Source organism: Dipodomys ordii, unplaced genomic scaffold, assembly GCF_000151885.1.
Source record: "Dipodomys ordii isolate 6190 unplaced genomic scaffold, Dord_2.0 Scaffold36, whole genome shotgun sequence".
Lineage (NCBI taxonomy): Eukaryota > Metazoa > Chordata > Mammalia > Rodentia > Heteromyidae > Dipodomys > Dipodomys ordii.
The window spans coordinates 5,867,768-5,887,231 of record NW_012267252.1 but is presented as its reverse complement, the minus strand read 5'-3'; the positions used below and the strand labels follow the sequence as shown (position 1 = coordinate 5,887,231).

Below are 19,464 nucleotides of genomic sequence, written 5' to 3'. Positions count from 1 at the left end.
GAGGTCCTCCTTTGGAACTCTAAGTAAAGTTCCTGCCCGAACTCACCTCACTGCTGAGAGCTGTGAATTTGCACAGAGAGATGATGAGATTGTCAAACACATCGCTGAGGCCATAGTGGGCGGAGATCATGGCACACTTCCTGTAATGTCACCCCCATCCCCAAAACAGAGTCACTGGAAGGTCAATAACCCTTCCAAGTCCCTGTGGAGGTTTACATGGGGTTCTACCCCAATCAGTCCCAGGAAGAAACCTTTCACACTAGTCTTTAAGACAGATTTCCCCTAAGCTACAGTGTCCCTCTACAAACTCAGGAAGAACCCCATTCTCAGGAAAGGAAGAGTAAAAGTTACAAGAGGTAACCATGTTAGCTTTTGAGAGATAGGAGGAGATAAAGGCCAAAACCAAAGCTGACCTACCTGAAGCCTGAGATGGCTTTCTGGATGATTGTCTCTTCAAGGCTTTTGTCAAAGACATAAGAAAGAGCAGCAATAGTGGGGCCCCAAGTCATAGTGAAGAGGTCGAGATCATAGCTGCCAGGAGGCACTCGGAGGAATATTCCCTCAGGGGTGGCACCACGATGAAGAATCACATTCCACACATAGTTCTCACGAACTAAGCCAGTCTGTTCCTCAGGCATCACAATTTCCTCATTCCTGTTAAGAGATAAGGGAAGGAATAGGTGAATCTGGGTGGTTCCAAACTAGGACAAGGGCCTTTGTGAATACAGCCATCTTCCATCAACATGAGGTAATCAAAACTGCAGCTCAGCAATCTGTTTCCTACCCTGGGAGGAAGAAGGGAAAGGAAGTGTCCTATAGTCTTCAAATTCTATCTTTAAGTAGGGCCTTCAGTTCTGTAATAAGACTTCATATTCTTCTGCTATTGAAAGGATTAAATAATTTCTTCTTTTTCTAATTTATAATAAAGAACTAAGTGTCTTATCTCTGACCTAAGCCTCACTTTTTAGTGCCCATTTTAACTTCTATACCAGCCACAGAATGCAGCCACAGTATCCAGTTACTTTAGGTTCAGGAAATGAGACAATGATACCTCACTTAAGGGTAGCAGTTTGTGCTGGGGATATAGCTCAATGACAGAGCACATTTTAATTAGCATGTGTGGTGCTTTGGGTTGAGTCCTCAGGGAGGAAAAAAAGAGTGGCAGTTTATATAAAGCCTGGCTTAAAGTAACAGAGCTCCAATATTGTCCAAGCTTCTCTAAAAAAAAATACACGTTGTTGGAGTGGGTTGCTCCTAAATCCTGAGATTAAATCTGGGGCATTATAAATGACTGATGTGATTCTGAGAAAGGAAGCAATGTGCCTCTCCTTAATGGAGATGCTATACTTTTCTCTCTCTCTCTCTCTCTCTCTTTCTCTCTCTCTCTCTCTTCCTTCCTTCCTTCCTGTCTTTTCTTTTTCTTCTTTCTTTCTTTTTTTTTTTGTTGTTGGTCATGGGGCCTGAACTCTGGGCCTGGGCACTGCCCCTCAGCTTTTTAGCATAAGGTTAGTGCTCTACCACTTGAGCCACAGCACCATTTCCGTTTTTTTCTGTTTATGTGGTGCTAAGGAACCCAGGGCCTCATGCATGCAAGGCAGGTACTCTACCACTGAGCCACCTTCTCAGCCCCACATTTTTCTTTATATATACTCACTTAATGGCATGGTACATGTCCTCCAGGATGTCTTGCTCAAAATCCTTGCCTCCATTCACACCTTTTAGGTTTTTTCGAAACTCCTAGAGACAGACCAGTAAGTTTTTCCTGCTTTGTATCAATGTTGAAGCCCCACCCAATGAAAAAATTAAGTGAAATAACCCACCTTCCTCTTCAACCCAGTTCTTCCCTGATCCCCAGAACTCTGTCCACTGTGCCCAGGGGAAACCCCATGCCCTTCTGGCTATCTCCAAAGCTGCACTTATCTTCTCTGCATTGGTTGGGACCCAGGCTTACCTCCAGCGTCATGGGTGCATTTTGTTTGCGAACATTGTGGTTGTGCTGATCAGTGTTCAGCATGATGACAGCATAGGCCAGGGCAAAGCAAGCATCGCTATTGGCAAATGGGGAGCCATTACAATTCTGAAAAAGCAAAGAGCCCACCTGAGTCAATGCCCTGTTTTGGCCAATGAAACCCTCACTATCAATCCCCTGGTCAGTGCTGGCACAGAGAGGAGGTGTTACCTAGAAAGTGGGCAAGCTCTTGCCAATTTCTTTGCTTTTTCTTTTTTTGCCAGTTTTGTGATTTAAACTCAGAGCCTGGGCATTTTCCTTCAGTTTTTTTTTTTTTTGGCCAGTCCTGGGGCTTGAACTCAGGGCCTGGGCTCTGTCCGAGCCTCTCTATGCTCAAGGCTAACACTCTACTACTTGAGCCACAGAACCACTTCTGGCCTTTTCTGTTTATGTGGTACTGAGGAATCGAACCTGGGGCTTCATGCATGCTAGGCAAGCACTCTACCACTAAGCCAACATTTCCAGTCCCTCAGCTGCTTTTGCTCAAGGCTAGTACTCTACTACTTGAGCCACTGAGCCACAGAGCCATTTCTGGCTTTTTCTATTCATGTGGTACTGAGGAATTGAACCCAGGGCTTCATGCATGCTAGGTAAGCACTATACCACTAAGCCATATTCCCAGCTCAGCTTTTGGCTATTTCAGACATTTCTACGACTTCTCCATGAAAAGCTCATTGTTTGCTTTTGTTTTCTTTTAAGTTTTAGCAAGCATTTATTTTAGTATGACTGAGTTATAGGGAGAAATGAAGAAGAGAGAAACACTTCCTGGAGAGCTTGTACAGGAGATGGGAGTTAAAGACTCCTCTTAGCCTTCTTTAGAGACAGCATGAGTGTTTTGATTGGGGCCCACAGAAGTCTTCAAGCTGATCTAAGGGGCTCTGCTCCTGCAACTCAGACTCACTCACCCTCCAATGTTCAGTGAATGCCTCCAGCAACCTGTGGATGACTGGTGCCTCCCCAGGCAAACGGAAGGCTTCTAGGTAGAGGCGGAGAGCTTCATCGAGCCGCAGACCCTGAAAGCTGAAGGTGCTAAAGGGAAAAAAAAGCAGAACTAAGAAGCTGGAGATAGAAAAGCTGCACAGGTTGGGCTGTTAGCCCAGTCCAGAACCCTACCCTGCCCTCATTTGCAATGTTCTCCATGTAAATGGAAGGCTTCCAAAGGTGTCTTACTGGAGTCCCTTTCAAGTACAACAGATATAACTGATGGAAGAAGCAGAATGCGTGACCTGGTCATCATTACGTCATCAGATATACTCTGAAGGGATGCCATGTTCCCCACTTTTATTTTCTCCCTTTGCTTCTCCTTCCCTTTCTTTCTGTAAGACTGGAGATCAAACCCAGTATGCTAGAAAACATATGTATGCTAGAAAAACATTCTACTAAGGTACACAATTATTCCTGACATTTCTTATAATTTCCTTACCTCACAAAACTCTCCAACAGGTCAATGTTTTTTCGATCACTCACAAATTCTCCAATCATTTTCTTGTCCAGCCGAGGGTTCTCTCTGAGCCATTGGGCTACCTCTGTGTTATCCATTGGGATGGTGAGGAGGCCCTTCTCCTGTAGAAACTGTATCCCCTTCTTTGGTTTCTGGTTGAACTGCTCTGTACCAGTTATTAGCAGCTGGAGAAGAAAAACTAGAGGTGTCAGAAGCCACTCTGCCCTTAAATCAAACAAGGTTAGGCAGACTCTACTAAAGCCCCCAGCTTGTTACCTAATGAGCCCATAGGACATGGCTCATAGTGATTCTACAAGTAAGAATGGATCATATTAGCTCCAGTTTTCTCTTATCTCTTTGTTTCATTCGAAGTATCAGAGGAGCTCCTTGCCACTCTTTTGGTGTGTTCAAAATGCAAGGACAGCCTCCTTCTCCTCTAATTTGGGGATCAGAAAATATGAGAAGAAGGCTGGGAAGGTGGCTCAGTGGTAGAGCGCTAGCCTTGAGCTGAAGAGCTGAGGGACAGCGCTCAGGCCCAGAGTTCAGGCCCCACTTCCGGACCAAAAACAAACAAACAAACAAAAGAAAATATGAGAAGAGACTAGAGTTTTCTTCAGGTTATATTCATCCTTATTCCCCTCCACATGTATGGATGTATGTATCTGCATATATACATATATACACACACACACACACACACACACACACGTATGTATGTATGTATATTGGGGAGGGAGGCTGGTCCTGGGGCTTGAACTCAGGGACTGAGTTTTTTTTAGTCAAGTCTAGTGCTCTATGACTTGAGCCACAGCTCCACTTCTGGCCTTTTTTTGGTGGTTAATTAGAGATAAGAGTCTCATGGACTTTCCTGCTTGGGCTGGCTTCAAACCATGATCCTCAGTCTTCTGAGTAGTTAGGATCACAGGCATGAGCCACTGACATAGGGCTCATTCCTTAGTTATAGTTTAGCTTAGATTCTTCTTTGCTTTTTTGTTTATTTGTTCATTTGTGGGACTTGAAATCAGGGCCTGGGTGCTGTCTCTAAGTCTTTCTTTCAAGGCTCTACCACAGTGCCACTTCCGTTTTTCTGGTGGTTAATTGGAGGTAAGAGCCTCACAGATTTTCCGGCCTGGGCTGGCTTTGAACTGCAATCCTCAGACCTCAGAGTAGCTAGGATTATAGGTGTGAGCCACCTGTGCCCAGCTCTCTCCTTTGCTTTTTTGGTTGCTTGGTTCTTAAGGTTCTGAGTTTGAAAGACCAGGTAGACTGATTATAGTGAGCACTTTGGTCCCTTTGTTGTCCAGTTGCAGCCCTGCAATCAAGGGCACATATAAGCCAGTCATTTATGGCTGGCAATAAGAGGAAGAAAAGGCAGTAGAAAATTTTCTTTGTGTTAAGAAAACTAAAAGCATGAACAGTTATTTGAACTTTACTAAGGTTCTAGAATAAATGTTCTTTTATTGGTAGTCATTATGTTGGGGCTAGACATGACCAATAACCTTTGGTGACTCACATGACGCCAGTTTCCAAGACTTCTGGCACCAGAAACAGTTAACACCTGCCTATCAGCTGCAGTTAGAGCCTGCTCAAGGGTAAACAGTAGCATTGCTTATCTACATGGCTTAAGAGGAAAACAGGAAGGTCTTGAGATGGGGAGGTTACAAATGTCCCAGGAAACCTGAAGCTTAGTAGCCACAAAAAGCTTGTAAAGGGGGGTTGGGAAGGTGGCTCAGTGGTAGAGCGCTTGCCTTGCATGCCTGAGGCCCTGGGTTCGATTCCCCAGTACCACATAAGCAAAAAGAAAAAAAAGCCGGAAGTGGCGCTGTGGCTCAAGTGGTAGAGCGCTAGCCTTGAGGTGAAGAGCTGAGGGACAGTGCCCAGGCCCAGAGTTCAGGCCTGTGACTGGACCACCCCCCCCCAAAAAAAAAAAGCTTGTAAAATCTCCCTGATCCTCATCCTTTAGGACAGAAACCTTACAAAGGACACTAGATAGAAGTGGGCAAAGTCTGAACTCTAAGGAATATATGTATGTATACATCTATACCTTCTTTTTGTTTTTAATTTCAATTAGTTCCCGTGGATCTGGCAGAAGAGAAGAAAATCGAGGTGGCTTCCGGGTAAATTTTTTGTCAGCTAGAAATGAGAAGAAGAGAGGGGAACACCCATAAGAGTGATTTTACCAGGACTTCTAGAAGGTCACTAATACATTCTCTAATGTTAATTTGCTTTCTTAGATCTGTCTGTCCATCCATCCATCCATCCATCCATCCATCCATCCATCCATCCATCCATCCATCCATCCATCCATCATCCCAGGGTTTTAAACTCAGAACTTTGTGTTTGGTAAGTAGGTGCTCTATTACTTGAGCTATAACTCCAGTCCAATACTCTCCAGTGAAAAGGATGAACCCTAGAAATTGTCTTGTCCTCACGAGTCTCCTACACACTGGAATTCTTATTTCTGGAACTAAGTATTTTGTTTCTTCTCTGGGTGAAACCCAGGTGAGCTGCCAAGTTTCACTCAGGTATGACCCTAGGTTGTTGCTATGCTCCCCGCTCTCTGTTTCCTACCAGGACCTGTAGTAGAGGGAATTTAAGGTCATGGAAACCGGATACTCACGCCCAGAATCACCAGCTTCCTCTAGATCACTGCCTCCTAGCTTCCCATGTTCAGCTGGTAGTCTCCCTCCTGCTGACAGATGCAGGCCTGGGACATCTGGGGCCAGGCTTATGGATTTCCCATCACTGGGAGCTCTCTCAACTACCATGAAAAAAATATATGGAAAGACTTGTAAGTAGAAGTCAAGCAAAGCTACATGGGTTAAGTCTCAAGCTAAAAGCTAAATGTTCCCATACAGGGGACCAGCCATGGCAGGACAAATCAAATAGTATGAGCCAAACATTAGATTCTATAACAAGAGATTATCTAATTTTCCCTGAACTTAATCACAAAGGAGAAACAGAAGATTATAATTAAAAGTGAAGGAAGATACTGGAGATAGGAAAAGGAAGGGCCTGGAGCTTATAGGCACAGAAGTCCTATAGCTTTTTATCTCTTTCTCTTGCTACAAAGAAATAATTATTCTGTAAAAATCCCAAAGTGGGGCTGGGGGGCTGATGCCTGTAATCCTAGCTACTCAGGAGGCTGAGATCTGAGGATCATGGTTCAAAGCCAGCCCAGGCAGGAAAGTCCGAGAAACTCTAATCTCCAATAAACAATCAGAAAACAAAGTGGAGCTGTGGCTCCAGTGGTAGAGCGCTAGCCTTGAGCCGACAATGTCCAGGTCCAGAGTTCAAGCCCCACAACCAACGAAAAACAAAACAAAACAAACAAAAACCAAAGTGGGGAGAAGAAAGAGAAAGTCTATGAGTTCTGCTAATTTGCCTGACTGGCCTGTGACTCAATTCTGGAAACAGAATTTAGAATATATTAGAAATTAGAATATATATATAAGGATGGGAAAAATGACTCAGCAAGGAGAACGGATAAACACAGAATTTTGAGAACATCAAAAAGAAATGGCTGGGGGGCTGGGAAGGTGGCTCAGTGGTAGAGCACTTGCCTTGCATGCATGAGGTCCTGGGTTCGATTCCTCAGCACTACATAAGCAGAAAAATAAAGCCAGAAGTAGTGCTGTGGCTCAAGTGGTAGAGCGTTAACCTTGAGGTGAAGAACTGAGGGACAGTGCCCAGGCCCAGAGTTCAGGCCCACGACTGGACCTCCCCCAAAAAAAATTAAAAAAAAAAAAAAAGAAATGGTTGGGCACGTGGTGGCTCACACCTGTAATCCTAGCTACTCAGGAGGCTGAGATCTGAGGATCCAGGTTCAAAGCGAACCTGAGTAGGAAAAGTCCGTGAGATTCTTATCTCCAATTAACCACCAGAAAACCAGAAATGGCCCTTTGGCTCAAGTGGTAGAGCACTAGCCTTGAGTTAAAGAGCTCAGGGAGGGCTGGGAAGGTGGCTCAGTGGTAGAGCACTTGCCTTGTATGCATGAGGCCCTAGGTTCAATTCCTCAGTACCACATAAGCAGGAAAAAAAAAGCCGGAAGTGGTGCTGTGGCTCAAGTGGTAGAGTGCTAGCCTTGAGGTGAAAAGCTGAGGGACAGCGCCCAGGCCCAGAGTTCAGGCCCACGACTGGACTCAAAAAAAAAAAAAAGTGCTCAGGCCGACACCCAGGCCCAGAGTTCAAGCACAAAGGAAAAAAAGAAAGCAGGAATAGGGAAGATGGGCCCTTCTCAGCACAAAAATCCAGGGAGGAACTGGTAGAGTACTTGCCTAGTGTGCATGAAGCCCTGGGTTCCATTCCTCAGCACCATATACACTGAAAAAGCCAAAAGTGGTACTGTGGCTAAAGTGGTAGAGTGCTAGCCTTAAGCACAGAGAGGCTCAAGGGCAGTGCCCAAACAAACCCTGAGTTCAAGTCCCAGGACTGGCAAAAAAAAAAAAAAAAAAAAGAAATGAGAGAGAGTGGGAAAAAGAACAAGAGAAGCTGGGCGCTGGTGGCTCATGCCTGTAATCCTAGCTACTCAGGAGGCTGAGATCTGAGGATCATGGTTCAATGCCATCCCAGGCAAGAAAGTCCATGAGATTCCAATTAACCACCAGAAAACTGGAAGTGGTGCTGTGGCTCAAGTGGTAGAGTGCTTGCCTTGAGCTGAAGAGCTCAAGGACAGTACCCAGGCCCAGAGTTAAAGTCCCATAACTGACAAAAAAGAAAAAAGAAAAGAGAAAGAGAGAAAGGAGCAAAAGGGAAGACAGGAGGGAGGGAGGGAGAGAAGGAGGAAGGAAAGAAGGAAGGAAGGAAGGAATGAAGGAAAGAAGGAAAAAGAAATGCGCCTTACTGTCTACAGCTTCTCGGGTGCCATCTACTGCTTCATAGCTGGTTCTGGCTGTCTCTTTTTTTTCTTGCTGGGTGAGGTTGTTGAGGACTTTGGCTTGACAGTGGGCCTCAGTGCTGTCAATCACTGTCAACAGGGCATCAAGAGATAGTAGGTGTGTTGTATAGAGTTGACCAGACACAGGGAAGGCATTCTGGAAAATAAACATATCCATCAGATTTGAGGTTAAGAGAATACTTTAGTTGATCACCCAAGAAAGAAAAAAAAAAAATTGTCTCCTCAATTGCCCTTATGAAGTGCCTTTCTTCTTCCTGTTTCCCATCTCTGAGTATTCTCCACCCTGAATGTAGCATCTTCACTACCACCAGGGAGGCTTCTTTAAAAAGAGCCTTCTTTCTAGAGGCCAATAATAGTGCTCAGCACCTTGGACAGCAGCTTAGTGAGGTCCTCAAAGAGGTTGGAACAGTAGTAGTCACAATCATAGTTGATATACAGTTCTGTGACAAAACTGGGGATGCGCCAGAGCTGCACAATGGCCTCCAGTGCCATCTCCTTCATCTCATAAGGCATCTTGGGATTTTCCACAGTGATGATCTCCATGAGCTTTTTGATGTACATCTGGCGACCACCAGTAGAAGAGAAAATTGGACAGGAAAAATATTAACAGGAGGCAGAAACCCAGACAAAAGTCATACATTAAGATATACTTACAGGTGAAAACATATCCTGGTATATATATCCCCCTACTCATCTCCATATCAGGGTATAAAACCTGGCCCTTTTCCTTATTCCTAATTCAAAAGAAGTTGTTGCTTTCTGTGTTCTCTATGTGAACCAGCTTAGTTCTTTCTTTCTCTTTTTTATTTTTTTTGGTCAGTTGTGGGGCCTGAACTCTGGGCCTGGGCACTGTCCCTCAGACTTTCAGACCTTCAGCTCAAGGCTAGTGCTCTACCACTTGATCCATAGCACCACTTCCAGCCTTTTCTGTTTATGTGGTGTTGTGGAATTGAACCCAGAGCCTCATGTATGCAAGGCAAGCACTTTACCACTGAGCCACCTTCCCAGCCCCCAGCTTAGTCCTATAAGAGTTTCCTTTTGCAATTTAGTAACAGTTCTGGCTTGACTTGTAAGAGGAACTCCTGGGATGAAGACCTGCTCCCACTGAAGGTGAAGTTACATGCCAGGCTTTATATTTGGGCTCTCCTTCTTTATAGTCAGCCATTTTTCTTTGGGGTTCTTTGAACTTTTCTACTACAGAGCCAGTCAAAAAAACAAACTAGAGGCTAAAGCACCCTCCTAGAGAAAGCCCATAAATCCTATCCCTGTAGCATAACAGGCTGGCTCCACTGAAGATGCCATATATCTGGTTTTGTTTTTCTTTCTCATCCAAGATCAAGAAACTTACCTCTAATTGGAACTTGAGGTGCTCCCGCATGCTCTCAAACAGTAGGAAGCATACTCGCAGGGAAGCAGCATACAGGTTCAGTCGTTCTACACTGAGTAGCTGGAGATTAGAGAATAAGATTGTTGTTGTTTTTTGGTTGGTTGTGGGGCCTGAACTCTGGGCCTGGGGGCTGTCCCTCAGCAATTCAGCTCAAGGCTAGTGCTCTACCACTTGAGCCACAGCACCACTTCCAGCTTTTTCTGTGTATGTGGTGCTGAGGAATAGAACTCAGGGCCTCATGCATGAAAGGCAAGCACTTTATCACTGAGCCACCTTCCCAACCCTAGAGGATAGGTTTTCAAAGTTGATTGATTCAGCCGACAGTCAGGAGAACAAATTGGTGAAGCTGCCATAGAATGACTGAACACTGAAGGAACTCTATCTACTACAATCCTCGGAAAGCTACTAGAACTCCTTTACTTATAAATAACTGTGAGGAAGGTACTTTCTTGGGACCCATACTCTGCACAATTGGCCAAACCATCCTCCCCCTGCCTTTGAGAGACCCTGAAAAACAGATAGGGGCTAGGAGCAATAAGATCTTACCTGAAATAAGTGGCGACACATTTCATCCTTGATAAGACCCAGGAGGGTCTGGCATTGGGCCACAGGTGCTGATTCAAGGGCCACCGTCAGTAAATGCAGTCCCATGTGGATCATAACCTCTGAGTTGTGGCGGTCATGTGGGTTGGTGAGGGAGATAAGGAAGCGGAAGAGCTCACGGATACAGGGAAGACCATAAGGTACCAGAGCTGTGCCTGGGAATGTGAGAAATGAGACTGCTAAGAAACAACCAGCCTGCTGGCTCAGCCCAACCCATCTGTGCCAACAGTTTGAAGGCTGGACTACATTTTCTGCCTGGAACATAGCCTAAAGTAGGACCCAGAGGCAACAGTGACCTTGGTCCAACATGATCTAGACTCAGGCAGCTTAGAGGGCAGGATGAGGGAGGGAGAGTGAGTACCAACCTTCTTTCTGGGAGGACTGTGTAAAGCGTACACCCCGGGGGTTGACATAATCCATGTCATGGACTGAGGCAGAGTCAGAGTGATCAGCAGGGGATGTGCACTCCTCTAACACTTCAGGGATGGATTCCACTGATGCTGACTGGGCTTTTTCCACGTGAGCCCCTTCCTGCTATGACCAGCAGCAGGCAGAAATAATAGGAACAAGGTTAAGTCAAGGGTAACTTAGAACTTATTCCTCTCAAGTCCAAGCAATCTCCAATGGACTTCAAGGGGGAGATTCAGTTTGGTGGTTTATGAATCAATGAAAGAGATAGCTCAGGGCAGGAATAGGACAAAGGACTCAGAAAACATCTCCTGAGGTGTCATTGATTTATAGTGACTAAAACTCTATAAGATGCAGAAAAAGCCATGGTCAGCTCCTTCCCTTTTGCCAGAGACTACCATAAATACTACATTGCATAACCTGATAAATACCCTGAGCCCTCTCTCACAGTGTGTTATACTGTCGGCTTTTCTGGGAAGTACAGCTAATTCTGAGCAACAGGGAAGAACTTCCTCCCTTAAGCTTGTTTTGAATTAAGGTCTGGCCTGGACACAAGATCTAAGAGACTAAGCCAGTTCTCAGAGTGGAAGGCAGAAGAGGGACCTCTAGAAATCAAAGTCATACCTGGGGGTCAGGCTGATCAGAAACCCCTAGCTCAGCGCTCCCAGGCTCTGCAGCTGTGCTTTCCCTTGGAGAAACAGGTTGCTCCAGGTCAGTGAGATCCTCCTTGGAGGTGGTCTGGGATGAGAATTCCACACCACTGTCTGTAGAGGGGCTGACCACTGCTGAGGCAGCTTCTGAACTTGCAGAGGAGATGGGTGTGGGCACATCGATGAAGGGCATGCCACCTGCCAAGAAAAGTGAAGCTTGAAGGAGAAGAGAGACTCTGTGGGCAACACATACTCTCCAAAGGTACAAGATGATCTGTTTCTCCAACTGCATGCTCACCTATGAATATGCTTGTCTCTAAAATAGTAAGAGTTTTTCTTACCTCTGTAAGAAAAACAATCTTAAAGAACAACTTTTAAGTTGCTGTGGAATTGCTGAGTAGTCACAGTCTGATGTGAAGTATAATTGTTTCTTTTGCTCTACCATTTAAGTCACAGCACCACTTCTGGCTTTTTCTGTTTATGTGGTACTGAGGAATCAAACCCAGAGCTTCATGCATGCTAGGCAAGCACTCTACCACTAAGCCACATCCCCAGCACCAAGAAGCTTTTCTTTTGTTTCTTCTTCTTCTTTTTTTTTTTTTGGTCCAGTCATGGGGTCTGAACTCTGGGCCTGGGCGCTGTCCCTCAGCTCTTCAGCTCAAGGATAGCGCTCTACCACTTGAGCCACAGCAACATTTCCGGCTTTTTTCTGCTTATGTAGTGCTGAGGAATCGAACCCAGGGCCTCATGCATGGGAGGCAAGCACTCTACCACTGAGTCAACTTCCCAACCCTTCTTTTGTTTCTTCTAATCAGAAGAAACAGCCCAGGACACTCACCAGTGAGGTTAGAGGATAAGGTGGCTCCATTTGGAGTGGACTCGGAACTTGGTGTGACTTTGGTCATATGACGTGGAGGTCGGGGAGATCTCTTCTGTTTCTTCCATTTGGATGAATCACTCATTCCTCCTGCTCTCATTTTCAGCTGGAAATACCACACCTCGTTAGCACTCTAGGAGTATTCTGACTAAGACTACCCCTAGAAACAGCTCTTCACTTAGTTCTTCTGGTCTCTACAAAAATAGTCTATTCCCTACATCTGTGCTAACACAAGGACCTAGACCATCAGACCACATTCTTATGATTTTAACCTAACTCCTACTCTCTCCAGGGAAACCAGCCTCCACATGGACTAGTCGTTGATAGGGCCAGCTATTTTGGCCTACAGGCTCATGGACTCCTGGGCTTTACTTAAGTACTCTGCACAGCAGCCCCCTACCACTAGTTTTTATGCAACTATGCGCACCAAACTTATAGCTTTCTTATTATTGTATGGATTGAGCCTAGACCATAAAAGTATAGGCCCTACTCTAGAAATTCCACATCAAATTGATCAAAGAATAATTCCTTAGAGTTAGAAAAGAAAGAACATCCTAGGGTGTTTATTTGTGGAGTTGAGGGTGGAGGATCATGTCCTCCATTGCTCTGTTCCCAGTCTGAGTATACAAGCAGGACTTCTAGTTCTTCTCTCTACTGCCTTTTCTGGCTGGAATTTTTAGGAATTTGTTCAATTCCTTCTGATGTTTGGGAATAGGTTCCCTTTCTTAAGCTCCCCCACACTCTTAGACCTGACTAACCTTTGATTTTCTTGCTTAGAAACCACATAAAAGAATAAAAGCGCAAAAGCTGAGCCTTTCCCCAGTTCTTAACATAGTAACAGCTTCACATTGGATTCACACTTTTGTCCTTCCATCTCCAAAATGCCTGCAGTTATTCACCTAGTCTGAGCTTCAACTATTTGAGCACTATGGCTAAATAGGAACCAGGATGCTCTCTCTAGGAACCACTGCAGCTCAGCTAGATCAAATTTATGCTAAAAACTGATCTCTGAGAGCTGGGCACTGGTGGCTCATGCCTGTAATCCTAGCTACTCAGGAGGCCGAGATTAGGAGGACAGTGTTGAGGTCAGCCCAGGCAAAAGTTTTAGAGATCCCATCTCAGCCAGTAAAAAGCTAAGTATGGTAGCACACACTGTTGTCCCAGCTACATAATCAAATAGGAAGATAGTGGTCCAGACCAGTCTGGACATAAATACAAGATCCTATTTGAAAAATAAAACAAAAGCCAGGTGCCAGTGGCTCATGCCTGTAATCCTAGCTACTCAGGAGGCTAAGGATCGCAGTTCAAAGCCAGCCCAGGCAGGAAAGTCCATGAGACTCTTATCTCCAATTAACCACCAGAAAACTGGAAGTGGCACTGTTGCTCAAGTGGTAGAGCACTTGCCTTGAGCTGAAGAGCGCAGGGACAGTGCCCAAGCCCAGAGTTCAAGCCCCACGACCAACAAAAAAAAAAAAAAGAAAAAAGGAGTAGTAGCATGGCTGAAATGCTAGCCCAGCAAGTGCTTAAAAACAAAAACAAAAATAAAAAAAAAACAAGGGGCTAGGAAGGTGGCTCAGTGGTAGAGTGCTTGCTTTGCATGCATGAGGCACCACATAAGCAGAAAAAGCCAGAAGTGACGCTGTGGCTCAAGTGGTAGAGTGCTAGCCTTGAGCTGAAAAGCTGAGGGACAGTGCCCAGGCCCAGAGCTCAGGCCCCATGACCGACAAAAAACAAAACAAAAAACAGTACTGCCGGGTGCTGGTGGCTCATACCTTAATCTTAGCTATACAGGAGGCTGAGATCTGAGGATCACAGTTCAAAACTGGCCCGGGAAGGAAGTCTATGAGACTCTTATTTCTAGCTAACCACCAGAACACTGGAAGTAGCACTGTGGTTCAAAGTAGTAGAACACTAGCCTTGAGTAAAAGAGCTCAGAGACAGTGCCCAGGTCCTGAGTTCAAGCCCCACGACCAACTAAAAAAAAACAAAAAACAAAAAACTGGATCTACTTTTATGAAATAGTCTTTCTCTTGAAAAGGTTTTTGCATTTTAGTCTAGCTTCCACTGAGAACCAGTGCCAGTCATTGACATTGCTTCCATACCACCATCAGTCTTTCCTGTTTCTTTTGCTATCTGTTGCAAAGTTAGCTCCGACTTGGTCATTTCAATGAGTGTTCTTGGCTTCCTGGCTGCAGTGGGGGCTTAGAAAGCTGGCAGCTCTCACAAATACTTTAGCCTTTAAAAAGTGATATTTTTTGCCTAAGGCACAAGCAAGCGGTGGATGTTTATGGAACCCTATACCCCTTTATCTGTATAATTCCATACGTCAAAGGACAACAGAAGCTTTACAAAAAAAGAGAGTAGGTTCTAGGTTAATAATCATGGCAATGTGCTGGGTAACCACTGATGCAAATACAAAGGAAACTCTGACAATGCATTCAAAGAGGACATAGGTCTATGGACTATCTACACTAATGGGACACACACACACACACACACACACACACACACACACACACACACATTATTTCTGTCTCCAATGACCTAGATGTTACAATTACACTTCCAGTATGCATATTATTGGACTAGATAGCTTAGATGTCCCCTACCTCTTTCTCTCTCTCCTCTTCTCCTTTTTTTATTTTTATTTTTGTGCCAGTCCTGGGGCTTGAACTCAGAGCCTGGGTACTGTCCCTGAGCTTCTTTTGCTCAAGGCTAGCACTCTAACACTTGAGCCACAACACCACTTTCAGTTTTTTTCTGTTTATATGATACTGAGGAATCAACCCAGAGCTTTATGCATGCTAGGCAAGCACTTTACCACTAAGCCACATTCCCAGCCTCCTCCTTCTTCATAAAGTAGAGATATGGGGACTAGGGTAATCTTTAGTTTGGACTCCTCCTCTAAGCTTCTTTACATCTTGACTTTTCAAAGATACAGGGTATCTTTACAGATCCCAGAGTGTTCCCAATGTCCTGGCTATCCTGGTACCTGCTTCCTTTCTATCAATCTAAAGCTCTAAACCTTGGAATGATTCCTTTAGTGGTAATCAAGAAAAACAAGACTCACTAAACTACTGCTCCTCACCAAACTAGCACACATATCCAAATCTACTTGGAGATTATACTTAAGCTCTCTGTCCTAGCTCTAAGATAGGGAAAGGGTAAAAAAGGGAAGTCTTGCTTGGAAGTCCAGGTCTTAAGTCTCACCATACAATGACAGCTCGGACCCAGGCTCTCTAGGTTATATAATATTCAAAGCTTCCTTCTGCCTCTAGGCAATCAGAGGTCCCAGGAGAATTCCCAACACTGCAAAGTCATAAACACACGCAACTTTTCTAAAGCCAACCTGTGTTACTAGGGAGAGGTTAAGTTGTGCTCTACACAATGGAAATGGGACCCGGGTGTTACAAAAATAAAAAATAAGTATTTAAAGAAATAAAAAAGGGAAAAGGAGAAGGGGAGGGAGAGGGAGAGAGACCTTGAGGTTCTTAAAGAGTAGTACCCTCTCTAACTGGTTCAGGGCTTTGGTCTGCTCCCCACTACTTAGCTCCAGTTTGTTGAGGAGACATGGAGAAATCTGTGAAAGACAGGCAAATGCACGATTTAAACAGAGTGAAATAAACACACACACTAACAGGGAAGGAATGGGGATGGATAGCAGGAACAGGGGAAGGTCAGGTGCATGCACCAAATAGCCAAGGTCATCTCTGTGAGTAGAACCTCTTAAGGGTACAAGCAGAATCCTCACTAGTGGCCTGTGAAGTCCAGGACTTCTGTTCAAGACAGAAAGAGGCCATACTTCTAACCACCCTTCTCCTACTCCCTTTGATCTGGATCCCAGCTTAATTTCTCTCTTAACAGAGACTAGTACAAGAGTGTGCCCACTTTTACCCAGCATTACATTTTGTAACACAGCTTCTCTAGGACTCCTACCTGAGCCTTGAGGAGATGGCCGTGCCAACATTTTTTTTTTTTTTTTTGGTCGGTCGTGGGGTCTGAACTCTGGGCCTGGGCGCTGTTCCTCAGCTCTTCAGCTCAAGGCTAGCGCTTGACCACTTGAGCCACCTTCCCAACATATGTTTTTAACCCAGCCTGGGGGCCTGTTTCCATGAAGGACCAGATCACCAGCTTATGCAGTGGGCCAACAAATACAACCCAAAAAGGCAACACTGGGGAAGGAGAGGTATCTGGGAGAAAATGAATTTCTCACTAAAAGAGTGAGAACTATTTCTAGATTCCAAGCAGACCTGTCCAGACAAAAGCATGTCTTTGCTAGTAAGCAGGGGTATCCCATAGCACTGAAGTTCAGTGATTAAGGTTTAGACAGGGACAGCAATTAATTTCTCAGATCCTACCTTTTTCATGTTGGTCCCCACATAGCTCTTAGGTTCTTCTTTAAACTGAGGTAACCTGTAAGACAGAGAATCCCACTGACTGTCATTCAGGATGACAAATGGCCTCCTTTATGCAAGCCATAGCCAAAGGCACCATGGACCAGAGACATCCCTGTCTCTTAGGCATCAGGCTAATTTAACCCTTTTCAGAGTCATCAAAGAGCCAGAGGAAAAAATGGGGTAGACGATGGAAGGGGTGACATTGATCAAGATGCATTATTCGTATAACCTGACATGGAATTGCAATCTCTTTGTACAACTACATCATAATAATAAGTGAGTTACAGGAGCTGGTGTAGTAGCTTAGGTGGGTACCTGCTTAACAAGTATGAAGTCCTAAGTTCAAAACCTAGTACCTCAGGGCTGGGAAGGTGGCTCAGTGGTAGAGCACCAGCCTAGTAAGTGAGAGATTCTGAGAGTCCCAAGTTCCAGTAGTTTTTTTTTTTTTAAATCTTCAAGCTGGGAGCAGGAAGCTCATGCCTGGAACCCTAATTACTCAGGAGGCTGAGATCTGAGGATCACGGTTCAAAGCCAGCCCAGGCAGGAAAGTTCATGAGACTCTTAACTCCAATTAATCACCAGAAAGCCAGAACTGAAAAACAAAGGAGGAGGTAACAGTGCTCGATAGGAAATGTACTCATTACCCTAATCACGGAACTGTAACCCCTCTGTACAGTATTTTTACAATTAAAAAATATATATATATAAAAGAAAACTGGAATTGGCACTGTGGCTCAAAGTAGTAGAGTACTAGCCTTGAGCAAAAAAGCTCAGGACAATCCTGAGTTCAAGCCCCAAGACCAACAACAAAAAATCTGGGCATGGGTGGTTTGCACTTGTAATCCTACTCAGGAGGCTGATTTCTGGAAGATCAAGGTTTGAGACAAGTCTGGGCAGGAGTTTGGTAGACTCCATCTCTAAAAGTAACCAGCAAAAAGCAGGGCTGGAGGCATTGCTCAATGGTTATAAGTGCTAGTCAAGCAAGTACAAAGCCCTGTCAAACCACAAAGCTACATTTAAAAAAAAGGAGTCATAGGTGTTAGATATTTGACATGGACTAAAATGACAATCACCAGGGCAAAGTAATTAAGCAAGTATGTAGTATGGAGGTTCATTTCATTCTTAGCTAAGTCCTACTAAAAGCCAAGAGATGTGTTGAGGGCAAAAAGGGTAATCTATCAGAACCCCAGAAGACCAAGCATAGAGTGAAAAGCAAAAAACAAGTTGAGGTTCAGAAGCCAATAAATTTGAGTCCAAGAAGAAAGTCTTTGCATTAGGGTCCAAGAACAATCTAGTTGGTAGATAAAGATTATCATCTATAGATCTAAAAGCAAAAGAAATCTTAGGGGGAAGTTTTGAAGCCACTGCTTCAGTTCTTCTCAAAGCAAGTTAATGAAAGGAACTTTGGGAAATAGGTTTTTATATTTAGTATGAAAAGGCCTCTCAAGCTCTAGGCTTAAAGACCTTACTTACGGAAATCAACCACCTTGCTTTGCCTGAGACTGGGGAGGGTGGGAGGAGGGAGTTTGCCAGGACATAGAACTTGGACTGCTAAAATTAGGGCAGTCCCAGGTAAACCAAGTTAAGAGATCGGTTCTCATGATTGTTGTTCACCCTAGCCTTGGCCTTCTCTCACACAAATTAAGACTGAGATCTGGGAGCTCAGTAACTATTCCAGGCTCCCTTAAGTCTGGCTTCCTCTTTGGGCTCCCTTTCCCAGCTGCTATCTGCACAGAGACAGACACAAGTTTAGGAAGCAGAACAAGATCTGTCTACATAGATTAAATAACCTTCTACCTCCCCCTGAGGCCATGCCAGCTCCCTTCTTCTCCCTTGCTCAGTAACCCTGAGCCCAGAGAACTACCCCCATCCATAATCCCAGTGGCCTCTGATGTGGCTGTGGGGTTGGCCAGGTCCCCAAAGTGGCTGTGTGGAGGCAGGCAGACTCAAGAGGCCTGGGCAGCCGGGCTGAAGCAAACAGCAGCAGGTTTACCTTGTGAAGAGCAGCTGCACCATGTCTACGAGAGTGTGCTCTGCGGATTTTCTCAATAACTCTGCACAGGCAAAAACAAATAACACAGGTGTCATTACTTGCTGTGCTATTATCAGGAGACTTCTCAGAGCAGACTCCCCTCCAAACCTTGTTTACCAAGGATTATGCCAAACTTATTAAAACCAACTCCAGCTCAGCTGGCAGTCATAACTTCACTGGGCCACTAGGTGGCACTACCGAGTTAGGAAAAAAAAGGAGGGGGGAACTTGATGAGTTTTAGGCTGGTGTCAATCTCAGAAACCCCATGGGAAGGAGATTTGGTGTTGGGGTAAGTCAGTCTGGGATCCATCCCCATCCTTGCTCTGGCATAATGGGTTGAGATCTCTATTTTAGCTTTACAACAAATAGATCCCCAAGGCCCCACAAGGTAGAAAAGTCCATCTCTGGGGTACTTGAGACAGTATCCTGTATACATACACAGACATTTGCCTTGGAATAGTAAAGGAGTCAGTATTCAAGTACTTACCACTGAGCCTCATTTCAAAGCAGATCCGAAAGCAAGACTGCATAATCTCACATACAGATTCATTAGTCAGGTGGGAACCTACTGGAGTTAGCAATAGAGTCCGGAGAACCTTCCAGAAAGAAAGAGAAGACGTCATGATCAACAAGGTAGTTAGGTGAGGTTTACCTGAAGGAAAAAAAGCTACCTCTTGTTCCTCCAGTCCCCTAATGAAGTACTCAGGGGTAAGTTTTATATTATTATTATTAGTAATTTTAATTTCTTTTTTTTTTTTTTTGGG

General features: G+C 44.7%; 1 protein-coding gene across 7 annotated transcripts in view; it reads right to left on the bottom strand.

Moving 5' to 3' along the window:
- Positions 1-19,464, bottom strand: part of Gbf1 (golgi brefeldin A resistant guanine nucleotide exchange factor 1) — a 144,912-nt gene that overhangs the window by 11,672 nt on the left and 113,776 nt on the right. For 2 of the 7 annotated variants that reach the window (XM_013017781.1, XM_013017778.1), the window contains exons 6-23: positions 19,188-19,296; positions 18,662-18,722; positions 16,630-16,684; positions 12,233-12,377; positions 11,369-11,592; positions 10,702-10,870; positions 10,280-10,491; positions 9,695-9,793; positions 8,713-8,907; positions 8,293-8,482; positions 6,070-6,210; positions 5,494-5,582; positions 3,432-3,634; positions 2,914-3,037; positions 1,952-2,077; positions 1,655-1,737; positions 418-654; positions 47-140 (exon numbers count right to left, since the gene is read on the bottom strand). In XM_013017781.1, the coding sequence (XP_012873235.1) occupies positions 47-140; positions 418-654; positions 1,655-1,737; positions 1,952-2,077; positions 2,914-3,037; positions 3,432-3,634; positions 5,494-5,582; positions 6,070-6,210; positions 8,293-8,482; positions 8,713-8,907; positions 9,695-9,793; positions 10,280-10,491; positions 10,702-10,870; positions 11,369-11,592; positions 12,233-12,377; positions 16,630-16,684; positions 18,662-18,722; positions 19,188-19,296 (2,556 nt within the window). Of the gene's footprint in view, positions 1-46; positions 141-417; positions 655-1,654; positions 1,738-1,951; positions 2,078-2,913; positions 3,038-3,431; positions 3,635-5,493; positions 5,583-6,069; positions 6,214-8,292; positions 8,483-8,712; positions 8,908-9,694; positions 9,794-10,279; positions 10,492-10,701; positions 10,871-11,368; positions 11,593-12,232; positions 12,378-16,629; positions 16,685-18,661; positions 18,723-19,187; positions 19,297-19,464 lie in introns of all 7 variants that reach the window. The other 5 variants (XM_013017779.1, XM_013017782.1, XM_013017775.1 and 2 more) reach the window with 3 other exon arrangements.